The 26,514-nt window shown below is 37.4% G+C and overlaps 1 protein-coding gene across 3 annotated transcripts in view; it reads left to right on the forward strand.

Moving 5' to 3' along the window:
* ndrg3b (ndrg family member 3b) overlaps nucleotides 1-23,732 on the forward strand; it is an 87,507-nt gene extending 63,775 nt beyond the window's left edge. For 2 of the 3 annotated variants that reach the window (XM_073822564.1, XM_073822566.1), the window contains 13 exons: nucleotides 2,371-2,491; nucleotides 4,153-4,215; nucleotides 5,924-5,984; nucleotides 8,539-8,625; nucleotides 8,989-9,045; nucleotides 9,134-9,237; nucleotides 9,313-9,378; nucleotides 9,477-9,528; nucleotides 10,252-10,299; nucleotides 11,866-11,901; nucleotides 11,992-12,043; nucleotides 20,115-20,153; nucleotides 23,406-23,732. In XM_073822564.1, the coding sequence (XP_073678665.1) occupies nucleotides 2,371-2,491; nucleotides 4,153-4,215; nucleotides 5,924-5,984; nucleotides 8,539-8,625; nucleotides 8,989-9,045; nucleotides 9,134-9,237; nucleotides 9,313-9,378; nucleotides 9,477-9,528; nucleotides 10,252-10,299; nucleotides 11,866-11,901; nucleotides 11,992-12,043; nucleotides 20,115-20,153; nucleotides 23,406-23,581 (962 nt within the window). In that variant the 3' untranslated portion in view covers nucleotides 23,582-23,732. The remainder of the gene's footprint in view (nucleotides 1-2,370; nucleotides 2,492-4,152; nucleotides 4,216-5,923; nucleotides 5,985-8,538; nucleotides 8,626-8,988; nucleotides 9,046-9,133; nucleotides 9,238-9,312; nucleotides 9,379-9,476; nucleotides 9,529-10,251; nucleotides 10,300-11,865; nucleotides 11,902-11,991; nucleotides 12,044-20,114; nucleotides 20,154-23,405) is intronic. The other variant, XM_073822565.1, reaches the window with a different exon arrangement.
* Nucleotides 23,733-26,514: the final 2,782 nt, after the last annotated feature.

Here is a 26,514-nt window from a genome sequence, read left to right on the forward strand (position 1 = left end):
AACAGTTGCAATGTTGTGTGTTTTAAGTTGGGTATTAACAGTACTATGAAATAATATTTACGATTTATTGCTGCATAAATTAAACTGAATTGAATGAGCCATAAATGCAGATCTGCTTGATATATATGTGTTGTTAACCTCATAAAAACATTTATACATTAAGACAATTTGTTATTGTGATTATTTTTTTATTGATTGTCACCAAAATGGGGCCATTCAAAACCTTTATAAAGTAATCCTTCCTCTGTAACCTGTTTAATAGCTGACACAACACATGCAGGTAAGGGCTTCCTGATGAATACCAGCAGACAACTTGACTGTATGCTGTCAATATTAATTGTCTTATACCAATGGCATTAAAAAGTTTTACTTTATAGGTATTTGTGACCTAAATATAGTCAACCTGTAATTGAGATTACATTTTACTGTTCATTTGTACGTACAAGTATTTTGATCAGAGTAATAAATTGTCTCTACCATAAACTTACTCATGCCTTTGCCTGAAATGCATATAAGCTATCTATTTTGATTTCAGACAGCAAGCCTCAAAGTGCAGAGTCAGAGACAGCACATCAAGTTTGGGGGCATTTCCCATAGAAGCATATAATGAAACAAAAAAGTGTTTATCTCTCGCGTGCGCGGTAATAAGAACCCGCTATATCACGTAACGTTGGATATTAACGAGTATGACACGCTTCATCAACGATCATTCGTTTGTGTTACAGGTAAGTAGAATCAATACTTCTAGGTGACCAATGCTATAATTTTGCCCGATTAGATATCGTCAGCTAACACTGATCTCTCTCAGACACCTGCCCTGTTCTCCTCACATTACAACTTAATTTGTCTCTGACCGTTGTTCTTTTTAATCCTGGCATGTCCCTGCTCTCTTGGCCACATAACTGGCTCATATTTGTGTCTGTGGTTCGTCATACGAGTGTAAATGAACATTTTAAATCTTCTCTGCGTCCGAACAGTCATTGCGATCCATTGTTTTCCTATGGTTTACATTGACCGCTCTACCGGCCGTGACGTCACTGCCGCTTTGCCAGTTTTTCAGATGCGGAAGTAAAATTCTCTCTCAAAAACGACTCCAGAAGCCTAAATAGCGTATTTTGAATTATATTTTCAAGAAAAACTGGTTCCTACACTATTTATCTACTCGTTCATTCACAGTGATCTTCAACTTGAAAGTTGGACTTTAATGCATTGTGTTTCCTTCTGGAGCATCAGTGAGCATTTAAACCATCTATAATAGTTGCATATGAGTCCCTCAGTAGTCCTCAGTGTAAAAATATGGGTCTCAAAAACATACAGGAAAGGGTTCGATAACACAAAAACGCTGTGAAAAAAAAATGAATCTATTGTTTTCTCTTGTGGACTATAGCTAAATGTCTTTTATGTGAAATGCCTTATTCAGGTTAGTACTACATAAAAATAACATTCATTTTGTATGATCCCTCTTATTTGAATAAAATTAACATTTTACAGATTCTGCAGGGTGTATGTAGACTTTTGAATTGTATAGCATGAAATAAACATGCAGAAAGATGTCAATACACCATTTTTCTAATTGCTCTGTGATGCATTTTCACCATGTGTGAACATGATGTGTGGCATGACTTGTTGAACGCTGCAACAAAGGACGGGGTTTTTTTTGAGAAAGGTCAACTGATGCCATCGGTCACACAACAATAACAATACGACTGATTTTGTACTTACAGTTAACATTTATATAACACACTCATATATAACACTATATATAACAGTTGCCAAGTTTCCATTCCTCTTCAAATGTAGCACAGGACCTATGCGATTTCCATTGCACATCAACACAATGCATTTTCTCTGATCATCTAATGTCCAACTGCAAGCCAGTAAACTGATTTGCAGGGCACAGATGGTGGTTAATCAGGTCTAGAGAAAACAGTAGTTAAAATACGTGGACAGAACATTGTGTTGTTTAGGTAGAAATCCGGGATCTGTTTATTTTTTAGCTATTTATTTTTTTATTTTGTCTAGAGTCAGAGTGGCTGTATTATCATGTCAGCTCTATACAGCTTGTACACAGCAAAAGGAAAACATAGTGCTGCATAAGACAACAGTGGACTGCAAAACTGAACTGTGCATATTAAAAATGGTAAATAAGAGCTAAAAAAAAGATAAGAACTAAAGTAGGATTGAACATTTATATGCAGACTACATAAAGTGCAAACTGAGTTAAGTGCAAACAGCATGAGATAAAGCAGGCCACAAATAAAGACAGTGTGCAAAGTTTCGAGGGTGCAGGGTACCACATTTTCTCTTTAATGATGGTTTATAAAAAAACATGTTTGAAAGTGTCTTTTTTTTTTTTCTCTTGCAATGCAGATAAGTCATGTTTCAACACGCTGTTTAACTTTGAGGACATGCAGGAGATCACCCAGCACTTTGCTGTGGTCCATGTTGATGCTCCAGGTCAGCAGGAATCTGCCCCTCCTTTCCCCACTGGGTAAGACAAACTACTGAAGAAACCTCTCGAAACCTAGTGAGGTGCCTACATAAACAGCATTTCTGAGCAGCATTACTATATTCAAAATGATCAAATTAACATATAACCATGATGGACCCTTTTTACATTTGAGTTTTTCGAAAGCGCATGTCATCATAGTTGGGTAAACTTTCATACAAGTGAATGAGAGACTACATCAAATATATATTTTGCATTAACATTTTCTCAAATAGCAAAAAAGTACTCCATGGTAGTGTTTTCACAACCAAGTGGGAACAATGTCAATATACTGTTACTTTCACAGCTGGTATATTAGAAACACCTTCACTGCAGTGTTCCCTAGCTTTTTTTTGTCATTTTGATTCAAAGGTAATATAATTTAATAAGAAGGGTTATATTGACCTATTAAGATTTTGGTTCCTTGTAAATATATATTTATTTTATTAAAAAGTTTTCAGAGGTAAATCAATAACAATTAGGATTTTAACAATATTTCGAGTGTGATTTATGAGATTTGTTGTATTTTGAATCCAAATTTTCTTTGTAAAGGGCAAAAAGTTTATTATACTGACTTCAAACTAAAGGATTCATTAGTTTAAATATAAAATATAGTTGATAAAAACATCTTATGTTTCCGTCATGACAGCACAGAAGTAGTGACGGTTATGTTTTGTTGGCGACCACATTTTTAACTTGCATAGTAAAACACTACTAAAACATACTGAAAAACTCAATTTGCATAACTGTAGGAAAATTTAGTTTATTTTCTCTAAATAAAGTAGTATGTGTTCCCTTTTGTCACTACTGAAACCTGACTGTTTCGGTAGTGATATTTTAGATACTTTTGAACCTAGTTCAAAGATGCTAATCAGCACATGGTTAGCTAGCACAGTTCTGAGCAGTTATACATGTTATGGAATAAGTCCCAGTGATTAAGTATAGAAAAATAGTGTTCGTTAGTGACATTCTTTAAAGTTACACACAGATTTTTCAAACTTTTGAACACATTTGCCTCAAAATGATGGGGCCTATATACTCACCATGTAGCTAAGAGAGCAAGTGACGCATAAATATTTCCTGATCATAAATGTAGGGGTGTAGTTAAAATCAGTCTCAGCCAGTGGGCCGTTTCGGTAGTGACATGAAAATGCAGGACACATTTGTTTACATAATGTTTCAAAATTTACAAAGAAAATTAATATTTTTAATTTCACTTTAAAAACAACAATGGAATAAAATGCAAAAAATATTTCAATATCAGTTTCATAAGTTGAAATTTAGGGTTTGGGCTAGCGACCTCCCAATTGAAAGTACCCACCAAATTATGATTATATATATATATATATTAAGCTTGCTTGTATTGTTGTGGGTTTCAATAGATAATAAAAGTGCCTTAGTAAACATCTAAGATTTGAATACTTAAATGCTCTTTGTTTTTTGGTTGTGGGACAGCAGTTTGGACCGATTCTGTCGAATGGCCCATATAAACAATCCTAACTTTAACTGTTCTGTTGATCATAGACAGAATGCTAAGGAAAACACTGAGGCATCTATTTAACCATGTTGAAAACTCGCACGTTTACTGTTGTCAGAGTGTTTTCACACTTACTTTAAAATAATTTGAGCTAGACTAAATTGTCACTTCATTTTCTTTCCCTCAGGTACCAGTACCCTACTATGGATGAGCTTGCTGAGATGCTGCCCTCAGTTCTGACCCAGCTAAAGTAAGTCTATACCTCAGTCAACCTATGATCATAATACATTCATGATACCAAATTCAGCACAATTAAATACAAATAAATATATGCTAAAAAATCATGATCATTATGAATACTTTTTGTTAGAATATACAGATTTCAGCAACCATTTTAGTAAATCTTCTCAAGGGTCAATACTATAGAAATGAAACTTCGATATGTTTTAGAGTTGTCAATGTGCAGCTTGCATAGCAGTATAGATTTACTGTACTCTAAAAGTAACTCAACATACAGCCATTATGGTCAAAATAGCAGAAAACAAAAGTGAGTACACCCTAAGTGAAGTTGTCAATATATTGTGTTAGCACCATTGTTATCTGGCACTGCCTTAATCATCCTGGGCATGGAATTGACCAGAGCTGCACAGATTGTTGCTGGGATCCTCTTTCACTCCTTACGGAGCTGCTGGATATTAGACACATGGTGCTTCTCCACCTTACACTTGAGGATGCCCCACAGCTGCTTAATTGGGTTCAGGTCTGGAGATATACTTGGCCACTGCATCACCTTCACCTTCAGCTTCCTCAGCAAGGCAGTTGTCATCTTGGTGGTGTATTTGGGATCGTTATTATGTTGGAAAACTGCCGTTAGGCCTAGTTTCTGGAGGGAAGGCATCATGTTCTGCTTCAGAATATACAGTACATAATGGAATCCATGTTTCCCTCAATGAACCTCAGCTCCCCAGTACCAGCAGCACTCATGCAGTCCCAGACCATGATGCTACCACCACCATGCTTGACTGTAGGCAAGACACAATTTTCTTGGTACTCCTCACCAGGGCATCGCCACACATGCTGGACACCATCTGAGCCAAACAAGTTCATCTTATAGTCTCATCAGACCACAGGACATGGTTCCTGTAATTCATGCTCTTGGACAGGTTGTCTTCAGCAAACTGTTTGCAGGCTTTTTTGTGAGCCAGCTTCAGATGAGGCTTCCTTCTGGGTCGACGCCTATGCAAACTGACTTGTTGCAGTGTGTGTCGTATGGTCTAAGCCCTGACAAGCTGACCACCTTCTTCTGAAACCTTTAAAGCAATGCTGGCACCATTCATGCATCTGTTTTTTGAAGCCAGGTTCTACACCTGATGCACAGAACAAGTGCTCAACCTCTGTATGACCCTGACCACTGTAGTGTAAATCGGTTTCAGGGTGTTACTGAACCTCTAATAGTCTTGGCCATCTTTGTGGAGAGCAACAATTCTAATTCTCAAATCCTCAGAGAGTTCTTTGCCATGAGATGCTATGTTGAACATCCAGTGGTCAGTATGAGAGAATTGAACTTAAAGCACCTAATTTTAACTGCTCGTATACAATACACAATTTTGTATGGTCCTGTTAAGCAGACAAAAACATAAACATGATGAATGGGACATGTGGCTTTGCATGGTTAAGCAACATACTGCTGTTATCACTTAGGGTGTACTCTCTTTTGTTGCCAGCTATTTTGACAATAATGGCTGTATGTTGAGTTATTTTCAGAGTACAGTGATTCTACACTGCTATACAAGCTGCACATTGACTACTCTAAAATACATCCAAGTTTCATTTCTGTAATACTGTTCCTTGAAAAGGTATAATACAATAGTTGCTGAATTGTGAGGGATGTACTCTCTTTTGTAAGATACTGTATGCCAGTCAATAAGCAATATGAATGATTGTGCTTTAATTAACAGAATCCACAGCATGATTGGTATTGGTGTGGGCGCAGGAGCTTATATCCTCACTAGAATGGCTGTAAGTAAAATATCTTCCCTTTATTTTGCTATAATGACCGATCATAAATTGAATCTTTTAATATCTAACCGTTAACTGGAGTAGCTTGTGAAAACATGCTATTAGATATTTAATTGAGCGGCTGAATAAAGTTCAAGTCATCTGAGCTGAAGATCATTGAAGTCCGTCTGCAGTAAAATCATCTGTCCTCAGTCTTCAATAAATCCCCCACACCTCCTCTGACACTCATAGTTCACACATGGGTTCACACTCTCACCCTACACAAAGGTCTTATTCACCATCTATGCACAAACACGAACGCTGAGGATGGATACCTTCATAAACGCACTCAAACACACACTCGCTCTCATGTTTCCTGCTGGTTATTATCAAGGTATAAAGTGATAAAGGGTATTAACTAAAGAATGTGGCTTTCCATGGCTGACTTTCACTACTGACTCCATTGCTTTGGTCCAGCACCTCTCACTTTCACCCATCTAACAGCTTGCATTACACATCCATCATATTCTGCTACTTGCTCATCGGGTTTTGTGATGACGACCGATTTGAACAAACACACCTACGCAGCTCTGCAGAACAGCTTTAGCACTGTAAACTATTTAAAATCATTAGAATTACATTTCGGTTGTCGTGGATCGTGGTCGTGGTAGACGTGATCATGTGATGTCTTGAAAGCTTGCGTTTCTCTGAATGTCTGTTGCAGAGCCTTATGCAGAGGGGAATATATAGAGGTGTGAAACCTGAACTTTTTCCATCACCATCACTGTAACAAGACATTTGATTTGTTCACTTGGCTGCCTATAGCTGAAATTCTCTGTTAAAACCAAGTGTGAGCCCTTGCAGTAAGTCAGCGCTCTGGATGCTGACATCCTGAGAACTCGGTTAAAGTGTTGATGACGATACCTGGTTGGATCACACAGGTTTTTGCTTTGTCACCATTGAGGTTAAAGTTGACGTTCTCAGACCTGTGATCCTATATCCCTTTCCCACGGCTTTGCTTTGATGCATTCTCAAGCCGTCTTCTGTAATTGACACATTTCAGTGGTAAAAACCAGAATATTCAACAAGACAAAATGTAGGCCAAAAGTTGATTTTGTGTGTCATGAACTGGACCTTGTAAAGTGAATCCATACTACAGTGAAAACTCATATTAAGAGTTTTCAGTCAGCCAACTACCCAAATCCCATTCCTGTAATATTTATTAAAGGTGACCGGTTATTCCCCTTTTTACAAGATGTAAAATTAATCTCTGATGTCCCCAGAGTGTCTAAGTTTTAGCTCAAAATACCTGACAGATAATTTTTTATAGCTTGTTAAATTTGCCACTTTTAGGGTATGAGCCAAAACACGTTATTTTTCTGTTTGTCCCTTTAAATGCAAATAAGCTGGTGCTTCGGCCCCCTTTGCAGAAGACGGCAGAGCTTCAAGAGGCAGCAAAAACAAAACGGGACAATCACACGGAACTGTAAATGTCAGAAACTCTCAGTAGTGGTGTTCAGCCTTAAGGCCTTTCCACACTGAGCGCGAAAAAGTGAAATGAGTATTGCACGCGATGACGCTCTGGAATAAAACAAGAGGTTCCTATGAGTGCGAACACTGAAGAGAGAGGAAGAGGATGTGCTCTTGTTTTCATTAAATCTGAGAACAGATGGTTATTCTCACATGTTTTTAATATAATTTCCACTGAATTATGTGATCTGGAGGAGAACACTGTTCATTTTCTTCCGTATGTTGACCCTCGTTTGTTAGGCAGTCCAGCGTAAAATGATTGGCACAAACATGTAGGACTTTACTGATTTTTTCCTTCAAAAATAAATTTAACCACAGTGTCCTCAGTGGTTCTGAAAGAGGGAGTCTATGGAGAATCCTATGTTCGTTGGTGCATCTCAAAACACAACACTTATAATGCCTCTTTGGTGCTGACATTATATGTTTTCGGCAGTAACAGCAAGAAAACAGTAATGGCGGACTGCTGCTTCTCACTTAAGGCTGTGTCTGTGCTAACAGGGCAGAGACAGTCACAATTAGGCAGGATGCCTCCCTACGTTGACGCGTACATATGGAGAAATCTGGAATCACGTTAAGAGAGACTGTGTATGATTTATTCGGATTATAAAAAAAGTGGATTTTTACCATTATAGGCTGTTGTTTTCACACACTGCAGCCACAAAACTGTTCAAACACCTCATGAAAGTGGTTTTTGCATAATAGGTCCCCTTTAAGTTACTGTTAAACATTGGCCAGGTGCTTCAATATCTACAACAATAGTTTAAATGCTTAATGCTTATATGCTTAAAGGAACAGTCTGCCTAAAAATAAATATTCTGTTGTTTATATATTCTGTCATCTGCCACACAAGAGTGTGTTTGTCTATCACATGACCCTGACAAGTCCATCGTTAGCAATACCCCAAGAAGTCAAGAATGTGTCTGATTAGTCTGTTCGATCAGCTATATGTCAAACACCTTATCCTCTCAGTCAGTAGGTGCCCTGAGAGTTAAAATCAGTAAAGAGCCGTAATGATGGACTAATTCATGTAATGTCTTTGTCTTAGCTGAATGAGCCTGCTCTTGTGGAGGGGTTGGTTCTCATCAATGTGGACCCCTGTGCTAAAGGCTGGATTGACTGGGCTGCCTCCAAGGTAGAACTAGAAATGCACTGTCAAATTGACACATTCATATAATGGTTTATGCATTTTACTTTAATCAACAATGCATGCAGTTTATAATTGTATTTTCTTATTATTGTGCATAAAGAAAATGGTTCATATCTTATCTATTCATTATTAGCCAAAAGCATTCCCCCATACTTCAGATTTCTCAACAGATTAGTGTAGTTGATCTCCTTAAAGGTTTTCCCTGTTGTAAAGCTCATAATAACCTTGCAGGTCAGAATGCTACAATAATTAAAAGTGCTCAAGTTAGTGAAAGTGCTGGGAACTTGATTTTTTTGATCTTCAAACTATGTGCTTCTCACTAAAAATGTGAATGTGTTTCTCTTTTAGTTGTCTGGATGGACCAGCAATCTAATAGACATTGTGATGGAACACCATTTCAGCACGGTAGGCCTTAAATATGACTCTCACCTCTGCATCTATGAGAAAAGATTTCTTCTAGAGTATGTTCATGAGCTGAATTTTTGTTCCTCAGGACGAGCTGACAGAGAACCAGGAGATCATTCAAACATATCGTCTGCACATCGCTCAAGACATCAATCAGGACAACCTGGCTCTCTTCTGCCAGTCATACAACAGGTGACGTTGTCAGTTCATGTAATGATCGTTGTCCAATGAGCTGATCTTGATAAGGTTTTTATTTCTTCATCACAGTCGGCGAGATCTGGAGATTGAAAGGCCCATCTTGGGACTTGATGAGAAAACGGTCAAAACACTGAAGTAGGTTGTTTGGTTGTATTTTTTTTGTATATTTTGACTGTAAATCAAAATGTGTCCTCTTCCTTAGACCTTAATTTCGTTTTTCTCTTGCTGTTTAGGTGTCCTGCCCTGCTAATAGTTGGTGACACATCACCAGCGGTAGAGGCTGTGGTGAGTGACTAATCAACAACATTGCCGTTGCATCAATAGGCCATGAGAAAGAACACTGTGTGCTTTCTAAAAGGCCCATTATGCTAATTATCACCTAGTACATTTCCGTTCAGATTGTACCAATGACATCCTAAAAGGGGCTGTGCATCATAAAGTCTTGCAAAGCACTTCTGATTTACTTCTTGCTTACAAACTCAATAGGAAATATCTGTCCATGCATTATAGAAAGTAAATTAACACTCATGCTTCTGGTCTTGGATCCTTATGGGCTGAACAGCAATTTCATCTGTTCTAAATTCCTTAAAAACAGCTTAGTGTGCACTTAGGAAAGGCACCTACCGATTTTGCCAAAACACAAAAAAATTTGTCACTGGAGCAATACACTTAAAGGACATCTTTGTAACTTTTTTTTTTTTTTACCCCTAATAGGTACATATTTGTAGCTTAGAGTAGTAATACATAGCCAAAAGGTACTAATATGTACCTATTTGGTCCTTTTAAGGGTACTGCTCCAGTGATGAGCTGTTGTACCCCAAAAGGTACAATTCTGGCCGCTTAGCACTTTAAATTGAGACTGGGTCACTAATGCGGGGTCTTCAATGAAACTTACATCCAAAGAGTTTGGTTTAGTGCAGAGTTGATCCTTTTATCAGTTTATACTTTCCATTTTGTTTCTATAGTGACCAGGTGGGATTTTATGTTTTTTGTTTTGTTTTTTCACAGGTTGAATGCAACTCGAGGCTAAATCCAACCAAGACTACTTTACTCAAGGCATGTCAGCTTTTTCCCTCTCCCTTAAACTATTTTAATTCAGGAATGCAAATGTGTCATTTCTTTCAGCAATAATGTCTGTTTTGGTTCCAAAATATGGTTTGTACAAAAAAGCAACTCATGATCCAGTGTTTGCAGTATCACAGAGTGTCTCAGTTTGCAGTAAATGTTTAGTTCTGCCAGCGCTGAGTGTTTGGGTTGCTTATAACGTACATTGGGAAACTGAACATTATTAGAATTGTACATAAATCTTTTCAACAAATCACAACAGATTTGTCTAAATGAATATTAGTATTGTATTTTTACATTTGGTCTGTACAATTAAATGAAATACTGTTATTTTTTTTTACAGTACAACAGTACTGTAAATTCAGTGGTGCTTGCTTTTAATAATAAAATAAATATTTAAGTTATTATTAGGGGTTCAAGCACATAGCGCTTCAGTGAACAAAAGTACGTAATCACTCAACTGTTAGTCCCGGGCATATTTAATTGAAATCCTTGGCTCACACCGAACAAAATACATGCCTTAGAATTAATCGTGAGCCTGGCAAAATCTTTGTGTATTTAGTATTTTTTTTAAAACCTACTAGTCCTAGTAAACTAGTCCTAGGTTTTTCACTCGATCGGAACCAAACCAGTGCCGAAGGTTTCTCTGGAGAGCGAATATCAGTAGTTATGAAAAAAAAAAAAAAAGTTGAACTTTCGACTCACCCTCCCAAAAGGATGCCAAAACATTCAATAGGGGCAGGTCCACTTTTAGTAAAATGCCAATAAATCCTGAACAGTCTTGGTTCAAAGTGCAACAAGTGTCTATGAGGATATTTGCATATCTTAAAATGAAACTCAGTGGGCCTGTCTGATTCACAGCCCCAAAAGTTTGTGAGAAATTTGAAATTTATAATAAAATTTCTCATTCCGGACATCTTTGCCTCTAAAAACACTGCTCTCAATCAAATCGTGTGTTAAATGATTGAAAAGATTCTACTTTTGCGAACTAGTCCTAGGTTTTTCACTCAATCTGAAAAAAAAAACAAAAAAAAAACACGGCAGTACAATTCTCTGGACTCTCTAGGTCAATATTTATCAAAGTAAATTTACCCTTTGAGAGCTCAGCTATAATGCGATTGTTTAGAAAAGGGGCCTGTCCAAATTCACCAAAAATCCTATAAAGCCCAATGGAAAACTCAAAACTTCATGAAACCTGGTAAGCAGATGCGACAGGTGATTCAAAACAAGCATGCAAAGTTTTAAGGAGATCGGCCATAAACGTGAAAAAAAAACATAATATTGCTATGGTAAATGATGTGGATTTGCCAAAAATGCTTTTTTAAATGATTAATTTAGGTTGTTACAGGCTTGCTAAATGTATTTTTTCATATGTGCTTAAATGCCTTAAAGCACTTGTAATCACATGCAAAAATTCATATTTTAAAGCTGTTATTTTACTGATTTTCTTTACCTGGAGTTGCATATTTGTGACCTTTTTCACACCTGATTTGTTTTTTGATCATTGTTTTTCCAATTTAACAAAATGGGTTGATTATCCTCTCCTTCTTTCTTTAGATGGCAGATTGTGGTGGACTTCCCCAAGTTGTCCAAGTAAGAATAAAAGACAGCCGTTATGTCTGCCACAGCATCAATTTGATGTATTTTTGACTTGTATTAAATGTGGATGTTTTCTATTTTCAGCCTGGTAAACTCGCAGAGGCTTTCAAGTACTTTGTCCAGGGAATGGGCTACAGTAAGTATCTCTCCTCTTTATGTCTTTTCATAGGCTGCTTTAATGTTAAGCGTTTGATCGTGTCGTCTTCCTCATAGTTATATTTACCTTCAATGTTTGTATGACTTTTGTCTCTTGTTTGCATTTTCGTCTGAAAGCATCTTGTTTTTAGAGAGTTGTCAGCTTCATGTCACGGTGGTCAACAACTTACATGCTATACGTCTCAAGTGGTTTAATAATGTACGTCATAAATACTCACAATGTCTAATACAGCTGCGGGAATATGACACATTGACAGTGTAGGTGTGAGAGAGCAAATCGTGCCTGTTCAAAGCAAGAATACGAGACATCAGATGTTATGAACCAAAGCCTCAGGCCAATGTTCATGAGTAAAGCAGGTCTCAGATCAGCCGTCCGCTGCACTAACACATAACTTGTCTCCTGTGTGGCTGTGCAGTGCTGCATCCTTCAGCGTGTAAGTACAGTAGTCTTCCTCTAAGAGCATGCTGTGTGGCATGAGCCTTGTGTGACAAACCTCCTTTGATCTTCAGGTTTAATATCTTCTGTGCCTAAAAAGATCCTTTGACTGAACATTGGTTTGCACAGCATGAAAACTTCTTGCTGTAATACCTCAAACTTCCACAAACCTATATTCAAGGCCTCAGCCTTATTCAGCTCTTTTTCAGAAAAGGCGACTTTTCCATTAGATAAACAATAAATTCATTTTTTGTGTGTGTGTGTGATTTTTGTATTTAATTGTGATTCTGAACCACTTGCAGCACTAAATTATTGTAAGGATGCAGAATTAATGGTTTGTTTCCACATAAGTCTTAAATGTATGATAATATGGAAGACCAGTGGTTAAGTTTATTAAATTTAACAAGAATAATTCAATTTCACCATATAAACAAGTTTTTTGATGATGCAATATAAATCTGCATCCTAATTCAAGCTGCTACTACTACTGTTAAAAGTCAGGCAACACAAACATGTTTCGAAACATTATTACTCATTGCAGAAACTAAGAAATTAATTTCTATATTAAGATATTTCATTTAGGGAAAAGTGCAAAGAATTTGTTAGGATATTGGCAGGGATACAACTATTTTTCAAATCTGGAATCTGAGGGTTCAAAAAAATGAAAACATTGAGAAAATCGCCTTTAAAGTTGTCCAAATTAAGTACTTAGCGATGCATATTACTATTCAAAAATGTTTTGATATATTTACAGTAGGAAATTTACAAAATATCTTCATGGAACATGATCTTTACTTAATATCCTAATGATTTTTGTCATAAAAATCAATAATTTTGACCCATGCAATGTATTTTTGGCTGTATTTTTTTAATGGTAGTGTTAAGCTCATGTTCTGACATTCCAGAAAGTGTTTCTGACTTATTCAACAGTTACACTAACTGTTAACTAACGGTTACTGGTAATTATGTGTGTTCTGAGAGTGTGAGGAACGTGATCGAAAGCGGCTTGACTCATTTAAAAATGCTCACATTTTGATGCGATTAGCCACATTCCTCCTCCATAAGTCACTAATCTAATCTTGAGATCTGTTGACCTTTTGGTAAGTCTCTATTTGTGTTTCTACTGAAAAAATACAGCGCGCACACACACATTGTGTAAGATTTGTGCCTTCCAGACCATTGAATTCAGAATGCAATCCCAAACACTTGGATTCTGCTGTGGTGTTATTTATAAGGATTACAGCTAGGCTATAAAAATTGCTCTGACTTAATTATGATTCTTTAAATTTGGTCGATTAATTTTTTTTTTTTTTTGGACATTTTATTATTTAATTTAATATATTTGTTCTTGGACCACAAAAACAGTCTTAAGTAGCACAGGTATATTTGTAGCAATAGCCCAAAATACATTGTATGGGTCAAAATTAGATTTTTCTTTTATGCAAAGTAAAGATCATGTTCCATGAAGATAATTTGTAAATTTCCTACCGTGTGTGTGTATATAAGTATTTGATCACCCTGTTATTTTGCAAGTTCTCTTAGAAATCATGGTCTACAATTTTCAGCATAGGTGCATTTCCACTGTGAGAGACAAAATCTAAAAATAAAAAACCGGAAATCACATTGTATGATTTTTTTTTTTTTTTTTTTTTTTTAACAATTTATTTGTGAATTACTGTGTCAAATAACTATTTGATCACTTGAGTCAAAAAATGTTAATACTTGGTACAGAAGCCTTTGTTAACAATTACAGAGGTCAAACCGTTTCTGTAGTTCTTCACCAGGTTTGCACACACTGCAGGAGGGATTTTGGCCCACTCTTCTCTAGATCTGTCAGGTTCTGGGGCTGTCGCTGAGCAACACGGAGTTTCAGCTCCCTCCAAAGATTTTCTATTGGATTTAGGTCTGGAGACTGGCTAGGCCAGAACCTTGATATGCTTCTTACAGAGCCATTCCTTGGTTTTCCTGACTGTGTGCTTTGGGTCATTGTCATGTTGGAAGACCCAGCCACGACCCATCATTAATGCTCTGACTGAGGGAAGGAGGTTTTTGCCCAATATGTCACAATACATGTTCATCCTCTCCTTAATACAGTGCAGTCGTCCTGTCCCCTGTGCAGAAAAACACCCCCAGAGCATGATGCTTCCAGCCCCATGCTTCACTGTAGGTATGGTATTATTGGGATGATACTCATCATTATTCTTCCTCCAAACACGGCGAATGGAGTTAAGACCAATCTGTGGTCTCATCTGACCACAGGACTTTCTCCCATGACTTCTCTGGATCATCCAGATGGTCCCTGGCAAACTTCAGACGGGCCTGGACATGGGCTGACTTAAGCAGGGGAAGCTTCCGTGCGATGCAAGATTTTAAACCATTACGTCTTAGTGTATTACTGATAGAAGCCTTGGAAACGATGGTCCCAGCTCTCTTCACGGCATTGACCAGCTCCTCCCGTGTAGTTCTGGGCTGATTCTTTACCATTCTTAGCATCATTGATACCCCACGAGGAGAGATCCCCCGTGGGGCCCCAGTCCGAGGGACATTGACAGTCATCATTAGCCTCTTCCATTTTCTGACAATTGCTCCAACAGTTGTTCTTTTTTCACCAAGCTGCTTGGCAATTGCCCCGTAGCCCTTTCCAGCTTTGTGAAGGTCTACAATTTTGTCTCTTGTGTCTTTTGACAGCTCTTTGGTTTTGCCCATGTTGCTACTTAGACTTTGGCTTATTGTGGGGTGCAAAGGTGTCTTTATGACAGCTCACAACCTCAAACAGGTGCTACTAATTTAGAATCATGAGCAGAGTGTAGCTGGACTATTTAAAAGCAAAATAACAGGTATTTGAGGGTCAGAAATCTGGCTGATAAGCAAGTGATCAAATACTTATTTGACACAGTAATTCACAAATAAATAGTTAAATCATACAATGTGATTTCCAGATTTTTATTTTTAGATTCTGTCTCTCACAGTGGAAATGCACCTATGCATTAAATTATAGAACCCTCCATGATTTCTAAGTAAGAGAACTTGCAAAATCAAAGGGTGATCAAATTCTTATTGACCTCACTGTATATACATAAAATATTAAACTCCACCTATGGGTGTGCTGATCTGAAAAGGAGGTGTGTTCAGGCGCATTGTTGGCGCGTTGCTATTTTGAGACAATTGAAAACAGTTGTGCCATTGATCAACTAAAACCTGGTCTAAGGTCAATGGCGCAGTATTTTTATTTATTAATTTAAAGGGTGCATTTGTAATATGCACCTATACGTGGGTGAACAGAAATGCATAGCAGCACACAAACATGTTATATATTAAAAACTAAAGGATTACAATGAAAAAGGTTATTATTGTGCATTATTGTGAGGGGCTTTGGTGGAACCTGTCTTGCCCCATAGATCTGTTTCCTCTCTGGAGAAGCGTTCAGTCTTTGCCCTTGCAAATTCCGCTATTTAAATTGTGAATCCGCCATGGTGTGAGCTCAACTGGCTTTTAAAGGGAATAAGAAATGAGACTCTGATTGATTGGTTTATTGCACGCAATGCCGAAAACACACCCATTACTCATTAAAAAATGGGTACAACCCTTTTGGACCATGCAGCTGGTGCGCTGACTTTTTTTTTTTTTCCCCCGTCGTTAAACTAGCAAAAGTAGATTTGGACACTGCCTAAGTGCACCCGTGCAATGTACTTAGATTGTTAAAATAGCGCCCCAAGTTTTTACATTCACAGTTCATGTATTTTAAAAGTAATGATATCAAGATTTAGCAGTACCTTCTCATTGACAAAGAAACCCTATTCCACATGTTGCCCATTAACAGAAAAAATTATGTCAGTTCATATATATATATATATATATATATATATATATATATATATATATATATATATATATATATATTAGGGGTGGGCGGTACACCGGTATCATAGTTATCACCGGTGTGACATTGCGCCACGATATGGATTTTCTAATACCGTCAATACCGTAATAAATCTATTATGTGCCTTGAACGGCTGCATTTACATCAACAATAGCTCATTCTAAATAATAAGGCACTAAAGTTTAATTTGCCTGCGACTGTTTGTCAATTGCGTGCGCACATACAGTCAGTGCGTTTACACCAAACGCCAAGCGAGCATGCGCATCGCGTCACTCACTCAGTTTATCCGCGGGAGGTTTGGCGGATGGCGGAGATAAATACGATCGCTGCTTTGTTCCTGTTGTGCAAGTTCTAAATGCACCGAAAAGCCAAACGCCGAAGTGTCTAGGTTCACAGCAAAGTAATGTATCAGAGACATATCTCATACCTCATTCCTTCTATAAACAAAGTGTAGATAGTATAAGTAAGAGATTGATCGCAGTACAGAGAGCGTCGTTGATTATAATAGAGCTTTGTGATATCGCAAACTAAGATGAGGAACAGCTTTTAATATTTTTATGGGAGTTCGTAAATGAGATATTAATTTAATACAGCCGTTAAATAAACGAGACGTTATTATCAAGTGACTTACATTGTCTGAGAATAACACTATGCCCGATTTTGGTCTGTTTCGTCGTCTAAATTTATTCTGGGACAAGACACACTGCTGTGTTTAAATGAAGATGCGCAGTTCTCCAATAAAACACAGTAGTGTTTCCTTTATAAGTGAACATGCGTTTTAAACTAATCTAGTGAAATGATTCAATTTCCCATTCATAATGAGAGTCACTTGAATGAACCATGTGTTCAAACGAATCAAATGAACAATACGATTCAGTAAATAATTTCAGTGTCTTGCCGCCACCTGCTGGCAGATCCTTTCAGTTATTGAAATCTTAAATACTTGTGTATTCCAAATTTTATTTTAAAAACACTAATCTCAACATGAATTTATAGATTTAATTGCACTCATGGCACCTCTGAGCCTCATTTTCATGGACGACACTATAAAAATGAAGACAGAAATCTTGCTGATCATTATTACTTGCTGAACTATTACTAGCACTACCTCATAGGGGTTTCAGTTCAATGAAGCAAATTGACTTGACTGGAGAAGCCACATCTCAGTGGCTCTTATTCATCAGCATTGAAGGGCCTGAGTTGGACCGTTTCAATGGCCAGAAGAAGGTAGTTGAAAGGTGGCAGCAATGGCTCTGAGAGTGTCGCTCTAGAACAGAGACAATATTTGTGATCTTCTGATCAAGACCAGGAACATAATACCGTGATATTATACCGGCACCGTTCAAAAGATGAAAAATACCGTGATATTAATTTTAGGTCATATCGCCCACCCCTAATATATATATATATATATATAAAGGGTCTCAATTAAATATGTGCAGTTTCACATGGTTAGTGCAAACTGTCACATGACCAAAGGGGATTATTTCATTTTTGCATCGTGAGATGATGATTTGAGTTGCATAAAGTCTCCAAAACATGGCTAGTAAAGATATGACAAAGATGTTTGGTACACATTATCTCTAAGGTGTCTAGTATTAATATATATTCACAAATAATCAGTTTTGTTGAGTGTGGTCATAGAGTGAGTAAACATGTTGATTGTCACAATTGTGACCGGTGGGATAACCGTGAACTTGGGTATATAATATAAATCCAATGCAGTTGTTATTGAAGATTGCACTAAAATGTTGCAATCACACAATTTTGCACCAAGTTAAAACGTTACAAGTAAGTTGCAATATTGATGTTGGAATACTGGTAGCACTAATATAACAATTTAATGATATATGTTACAATAAAGTAACAATTTTAAAATGCGTTGATTTATTTTATCAACAGTATTCCTTTTATATCAGTATTCCTTTTAATTGTGTATAATTTTTTTTATGCATAAGAGTAACCCTCGAATGTAATAAAATAGTTTAAAATAGCTTGGCTAAGATATATATAATCAATTCTATGACTGCAGAAATGTGTTAATTGGGTATACACATTATCCCACCGGTCACTATTGTGAACAACTATAAAACACAATTTTTCACACACTTTTCCAAAAAATATTTCACAAATAATTATTGATTATTTCAAATGGTTACTAATGACAAGTGATTTGGATATATAACCCTGATTGAACGGGTTAAAGAAACACTCCAACTCCCCCCGAGTTAATAATTTGAGTTTTACCGTTTTGAAATTTATTCAGCTGTTCTCCTGTTCTCTTTTCTTCTTATCACTTTTCTATCTTATCAGCCTAGAAAATCGCATCTTTACATTTCGCCAGTCTTAGTACACAATATAACTACAGAAGAGTCAAGTTTTAAATAGGACAAATATCGAAACTCAATGGTCATTTTTGAACGCGATGCTATAAGTGATTTCGCCAGAACAGGAGAACGGCTGAATGGATTTCAAAATGGTAAAACCTTAACTTATTAACTCGGGGGGAGTTGGAGAATGAGCCTATTTCCAAAAAAAGTGGAGTGTTCCTTTAATATGTGAACCTGGACCACACAGTCAGTCATAAGGGTCAATTTTGTGAAATTAAGATTTATACATTTGAGACCTGAATAAATAAGCTTTCCACTAATGTGTGGTTTGTTATAATAGGACAATAATTGGCCAAGATGCAACTATAAAAACTGGAATCTGAGGGTGCAAAAAAACTAAATATCTAAATATTGAGAACATCGCCTTTAAAGTTGTCCAAATGAAGTTCTTAGTAATGCATATTACTAATCAAAAGTTAAGTTTTGATATATACGGTAGGAAATTTTGAAAATATCTATGGAACATGATCTTTACTTAATATCCTAATGATTTTTGACTTGTGGTCCAGGGTCACCATGGTTATATTTGTTAGGTCGGACTTCAATATATGTAAACTGTAGGTTCATACAAGAAAAGTACCAAACAATACTGTACGTCTGTGTGATTCTGTGTGGAAATATTAGTCATTAACAGAACATGATGTTCATTGGTTGACTCTGTCATTGAATGTTTGCATTTTAGTAAAGGGGAGGGTATCACCGGTAAATTCCACTTTGTGTTTTGAGTCGGTTAAATGTGTTTGTCAGTCTTTTTTGTTCTTTTCTTTGTTACTGTTTGGGGTGTGTTATATAGTTTCATCTTTAACAAACCCACAAGTGTACGCTCTGGTGAGGGACTATCCCAGAAGGTGACATTTTCCCTTCAAGAGAGTTTCTCTCACTTTCTCTCTCTGTGCTTTCAGGTTCTGTGATCTTTCACACTGTCTGAAAATCATATTAACCAAGACTAACATTTACTTGAAGTTTTAGGTAGAATAGTTTCTGAATGATGCAATAAGAGTATTTAATGTCTTCTCTGGACACATTTTTGTTTGATTTGTACTAAATATCCGTGACATTTAAAGGATATTTGTCTTAAAATCAGATGTCAAAAAACCACCCAAAAAAGCCAGTCTCTTGCATTTTTCAAATGATTGTAAACACTAAATGGCCTTTAAGACTATTCCCGTCACCCGGTCTAATGTCCCCTACTTTCCTTGCGTCATCTACTTAATCTTTCCTTTTCTCCTATCCTCCCTCTTTCAGTAAGTACTACCAAATAATTTCTCCCTTTCCTCTGTCCCATCTTTTTCCTCCTCCTCTTGCTTTCCCTCTCCTCCTTGACCCTTACATCCAATGCCAACAGTCCCTCATGTGCTACTCAGCCACCTGAACAGCGAATCAGGTACTAGGAGATCAACCAGCACATTTAGCTGAGCCTAAGCCCGTCATCTCAACCTCCTGCGCTTCCTGTCTTCACCGTCTGTCTGTCTTTGTCCCTCCCGTCCCAATCACACGCATATAAGTGTCTTTGTCTCTGCATCACGGCGTGTGTGAAGCATGGTAAATGGACATGTTGTCAATGTTTGTATACGATTATAAGCAGTCTGAGAGAATGCGTTTGTGCACACTGTCCACTGCCAACAGACGTCTTTTGTTTTATTTTATGATTCACATAGAAACATGACATTACTTTGCATGCCACATTTCTGCATTGTCTGAAGTTGACTGTTCATTTTCCTGCAATGGTAAAAATGAATTTGAGCTTGATCCTCACCAGAGGATTTACTTTCTTTCATGGGAGAATAATGACTGCAGTGTCCAAACAGGGAGATTTTGTCACCTCAGGATTCAGAGATTTATTGATGGAGTGCTGCAGGAATGACTGCTTAAATTGAGTTTACACTTCTATCATCCTAAAGTCAATGATCTTTTCAATGGGTTTTTGAATAAATGCCTGAAACAAGGTCTGTGGTTAACACAAGCTCAAGATGTTTTCATGAGATAAATGTGGTGGCTAAATGGGATTATAGTGGTTTTACAGCTACAAACACAGATTGTTTGTAATCACTTTTGCTAAATATTCTAACTCAAGCTATCCTATTTGTAGATTTCAAAGACTGGAAGTCGTTGTGATTTTTTTTTTTAAAGGAATCCCTGGGTATTAAAAACATAAATCAAAGATATCTTTATATATATTTATTTTGAACTATGGGGGTGCCATTATGACTTGAAATGGTTTCAGGCAGTGAGCTACGTCTTGCCCTTTTTACTGCAACACAACTTGGAATACCCAACTCTGAAAATAAAATACTGATACGATGCCACATTGTGTGGCTTTTGATTGTAATTTTCAGTTGAAGGGCAATGAGAGAAGCCGTGTAAGCCCTCACTGCTTTCTTAGTGATAAGAAGAAAAGAAAAGAATGGGAAGATGCCTGTGGATGAATAAAACTTCCTAAAGACCTGCGTCTTGGTTCTCTCCACTTTAGCCCTGATGCCTTTTAGTAGAGCACAGCTGCTGAAAGAGCTTACAGGTGGCGATGGATACAAGCATAGGCCTAAACTAAATTCCATACCATCGATTTTCCCCACAAGGAGACTAGACGCCCTCGGATATCGAGTGAAATCCACGCTGAGAAACTGCATCAGTGGCTGCAGCGTCATGACAAGCGTCAACATGTTTACATCCTGCCAGAATGGCATCTAGCGTTTCTTGTCTCTTCCGTTTGTAAGCTCTTTCAGTGGCTGTGGTTGACTAGAAGCCACAAAGGCATCAGGGCTGAAGTGGAGAGAACAAAGACGCAGGTCTTTAGGAAGCTTTATTTGCTAGGACAGCAGTCAAGACTTACAATTGAGGTCAAAAGTTTACACCCCCCTTTCAGAATCTGCCAAATAAGAGGGGTCATACAAACTGCATGTTTTTGTTTATTTAGTACTGACCCGAGTAAGATATTTCACATAAAAGATGTTTACACATAGTCCACAAGAGAAAATAATAGTTTATTTAATTTATAAAAATGACCGTTTAAAAGTTTACATACACTTGATTCTTAATACTGTGTTGTTACCTGAATGTTTAGTGATAGTTGTTCATGAGTCCCTTGTTTGTCCTGAACAGTTAAACTGATGCTGTTCTTCAGAAAAATTCTTCAGGTCCCACAAATTCTTTGGATTTCCAGCATTTTTGTGTATTTGAACCTTTTCTAACAATGACTGTATGATTTTGAGATCCATCTTTTCACACTGAGGACAACTGAGGGACTCATGAAACTATTACAGAAGGTTCGAACACTCACTGATGGAAGGAAAAACTATGTATTAATCATGAACTTTTATTGGTCAAAGAGCTTACTTTCTGCAAAAATGCAAAAGCTGATGGAAAAATCCTATTGGATTAGTTGAGGGAATCAGGGTGATGCTACTTCCAGGTTGTCCTACAAAAATTTCTCATCCCTGCAGCACTCTTTTTAGGTCTATTTATTCAGAAAAGTTTTGCTTGTAGGGTAACTGTGGTACAGTTCACTTCTGATGTGAATGCAACCATACTAAATCACAGAAGCTATTAAAGGAGTAGTTCTCTTCCAGAACAAAAATGTACAGATAACATACCACCTTGTCATCCAAGATGTTTATGTCTTTCTTTCTTCAGTCATAAAGAAATTGTTTTTGAGGAAAACATTTCAGGATTTTTCTTTTTATAGTGGACATTTATGGTGCTCCCAGTTGAAGTTCCAAAATGCAGTTTAAATGCAGCTTCAAATGATCCCAAATGCAGTTGTAAACGATCCCAGCCGAGGAAGAAGGGTCGTATCTAGCAAAACAATCGTTTTTTTTTTTGTTTTGTTTTTTATTACAATTTATATACTTTTTAACCTCAAACACTTGTCTTGTCTTGCTCTGCCTGAACTCAACTTCAACATCGCTGTTTTACCTTTTTTGTTAAGGGTGTTTGATGATCTTTGCATGTTCACTTGCAAACACTGGGTTGTTACTTCTGTAGCGATGTAGGATGATTTTGAAAAGATTTTTGAAGTTGAGGGAGAAAATAAGATGGGAGTTTTTCAACATACCCTAACTGTCTTGAACTGGAAAGAGCAGAGTTCAGGCAGAGCGAGACGAGCGTTTGAAGTATATAAATTGTATTATTATTTTTTTAAAATAACTGATCGATTATTTTTTTTAAATAAACTCGGGGCACCATAGATCTCCACTATATCGGGAAAAATCCTAAAATGTTTTCTCAAAAAACAATTTCTTTTTACGACTGAAGAAAGAAAGACATAAACATCTTGGATGACAAGGGGGTGAGTTCATTCTCCATAAATTTTTGTTCTGGAAGTGAACAACTTCTTTAATACAGTATGAACTGAAGTCAAACATTAACCAAATTGCCATCTTATCTCAATCAATCCAGCATTAGTTGAGCAGTCAGCAGTGTACAGGAGTCCACTTACTTTGAGAAGACTCATTATTCTCCCTCTCTTGGATCTTCATCTGTTTGGATCCGAATGCTGAGAGTGCAAAACTGACAATCCTGTGAAGCACATGCCCCTCACTCAGGATCGTCCCAACAGTCATGCCTCAGTCACAACAGCAGCAGCAGCGTTAGCCCATGCATGTTTTCACCTCTATTTGATTTCTCTCCTCTTTCTCAGTGCCCACTGCCAGCATGACCCGATTGGCTCGATCTCGCACTCACTCTGCCTCCAGCATGGGGTCGGCGGACGGCTCTCGCAGCCGCGCACACACCAGCTCACAGATGGAGGGCGCCACCGGCGGCCCAGTCCACGACAACCAGAACAGACCACAAACCATGGAGGTGTCCTGCTAAAGCACCAGAACCAAGCCACCACTTCATCTGGGATCATCCGCGTGTTGCCCTGCTGCACCTCAGATGGCTTTCTGTCCATTTTGAGGTCGTTTCCACTCCGTTTTTCCACTTTGTCTTTCGTTCTACTTGTTCTCGTGGCCAGAGAGCGCTGGTCTCTAATGAAGGGATGCACTGTTTGATGTCTAGTAATCCATGTATTTAATATAGTAGAATATTTTTCCACTGCATGGAAGCACACTAATCTTTTGCTGATGTTTTTACCTTCTTGATTGGCCTGTGTCATCTTTTGGAAATTCGTTTCCACTCTCGATATGCTTCTTGTGTATGTATTTTGCTGGAGGCTGTATATTAAACATTCAGAGGGTGTTTTCGTCTGTAGCGGGAGAGTTTTCGTTCCCTCTCTTGCTCTCTCTAAGGTCTTCCTGCCCCTTGTGTTTACTCTAGAGATGCCCAAACCAGTTCACTTCCTCTATCTAATTTTTTTCTTCAGTACTACTTTTTCTAGACTTATTTCTGTTTTTTTTTGTTTTTGTTTTTTCACGGTTTGATTTTAATTGATTGTCTGGCATTTGTTTCTAGAATGAAATCTACTGATTAGCATGTCCTTATTTAAAGTTTGCAATAGACATTTATATTAGTATTAATTATGTTTAGATTTGCGAATGGTTAAAGGGTTAGTTCACCCGAAATGAAAATTCTGTCATTAATTAATTTGTTCCAAACCTGTAAGACCTTCGTTCATCTTCAGAACACACATTAAGATATTGGACAAAATAGTCCATGTGACATCTCTGGTTCAATCGGAATCTTATGACGCTGCAAGAATACTAAAAAAAATTCCTTAATTTGTCTTCTGAAGATCAGCGAAGGTCTTGGTTTGGAACAACATGAGGTTGAGCAATTAATGACCGAATTTTCAAACCCTTTAATTCAGTTTGATTGAATCTGATTCTGTTTACATGGAGAACTGAACTCGGTTTTAAACCAGAAACACCTTAAGAGCAAAGACTTTGCTTAGGTTTGCACTTAAGTTGATGTACAATATTCATAGCCTGTTTTCAGGAGATCAGCGACACCAAAACAAGCCAGTAACTGAATCTAACATCTGTAGCTTCTTTAAATAACAGTTATATTTACCATAGAGGGCATCTAGAGGTATAAAACAGCATGATTCCTCTAAATGCACTGTACAGTAGTAACTGGTAAATGACTTAAGAATCTCTGTTCCTTCTGTACAGTGGGCTGATGTTTCAGTAACCTCTTATTTTGACTACTGTTAGTTTCTGACGTTTTATTGTACTTGGTCTTTATTATTTCAATGGATGGCAATTCCCTGTTGATTGCTGATTGTACCGCTGCCTTGAGTGAATTTGTGATGATGCTTTGTGCTTTGTCCTCAAAGCATTTAGGGGGCGCTGTACTGCATATTGTCTACTGAGTATATCGATTTGTACGAATATTGAAATAAAGTAGTTGTACATAAAACTTGTATCTGGCTTTTATTCGATAAGTTGTTATTGAAGAGTTAGTTCGCCCCAAAATTACTTGCCCTCATGTCATTCCAAACCCATAAGGACACAAATATAGATATTTTTGATGAAATCCGAGAGCTTTCTGACATTCCTACCACATTCAAGGCTCAGAAAGGTAGTAAGGACATCGATTAAAATAGTCCATGTGGCATCAGAGGTTCAACTGTAATGTTATGAAACTATAGGAATACTTTTTTTGCATGAAGAAAACAAAAATTGACTTCTCTTCGAAGTCGTACAAGTTGGGAAATGATATGAGGTTTTCATTTTTGGGTACCCTGTCAAAAATGTTTTGGGGCCTGTAAAACCTTGACTAACATTATAATTGGTCCTCAGGGAAAAACAACGTATGGTGTGACCCAAATCGCTTCAAAGCACCACTTCTTGCCATGGTAATCAGATGCTAAGCATGCACTTCTGTGCACTATCCATCGTAGCAAACCTTTTTCTGACACCTCAGGAAGTTGTGAAAGTTTCCGATCACAAGCAAGTTAAAAAGGTTGTATTGATTGCATGTGGTCAGAGTTGACACATCTGAAAGCTATTTATAGAAACTGTGGCATGCACATTTCAAGCACCAGTAGAAAGGATCAGTCGATAAGAGATTTCTGCATCGCCGCCTTTCCATCTGACCTGCACAATTACATAACTAGATCAACTCAACTTTTCTTTTTGTCATTTTCACTTACCGTACTGATTTGCTGATTTGCTTCTTATCTGCAGTTGGCACATTCTGAACTTTGGTAAACTGGTAGGATGACAGCCTACGATGACTACGATTTGTCATGGAAATTGGCGTTGGAACATCTTTAGAGATAGATAACTTTACATGACACCCTTTTCCATTTTTTAATACAATTACAATGGTGGCCAAAATGATTAGAACACTAGTATTTTCACCCGATAAAATGGTTTTAAGTCAGTTATTTCTATCTTTTGCTGTAGTGTGTCAGTAGGAAATATCAGTTTGCATTTCCAAACGTTCATTTTGCCATTAATTGTGATAATCCAGTGAGATTTTTGTTTGCATAGCAGCCAGTGCTCCACACAGAGATCTGATCTCATCCTCATCCTGGAATGACATGAAGAAACACAACAAACTGAGACGAAATAAATCCTGAAGAACTGTGGCAACTTCTCCAAGATGCTTCAAGAAACCTACCTGCAAAGCTACCTGAAAAACTATGCGCAAGTGCACCTAGGGAAAAAGCTGCTTTAAGTGCAAAGGATAGTCACACCAAGTGTTGAATTTAGTTAATAGAAGTTAATTGATAAAGAACATTATTTTTGACAGCTTCCTCATTTTTAGCAAGTGCCTAAAACTTTTACAGGACTGTAGGTTTCTTGAAGCATCTTGGAGACGTTGCCACAGTTCTTCTGGATTTAGTCTGTCTCAGTTTG

This window comes from Garra rufa, chromosome 18 (genome assembly GCF_049309525.1).
Source record: "Garra rufa chromosome 18, GarRuf1.0, whole genome shotgun sequence".
Classification (NCBI taxonomy): Eukaryota; Metazoa; Chordata; class Actinopteri; order Cypriniformes; family Cyprinidae; genus Garra; species Garra rufa.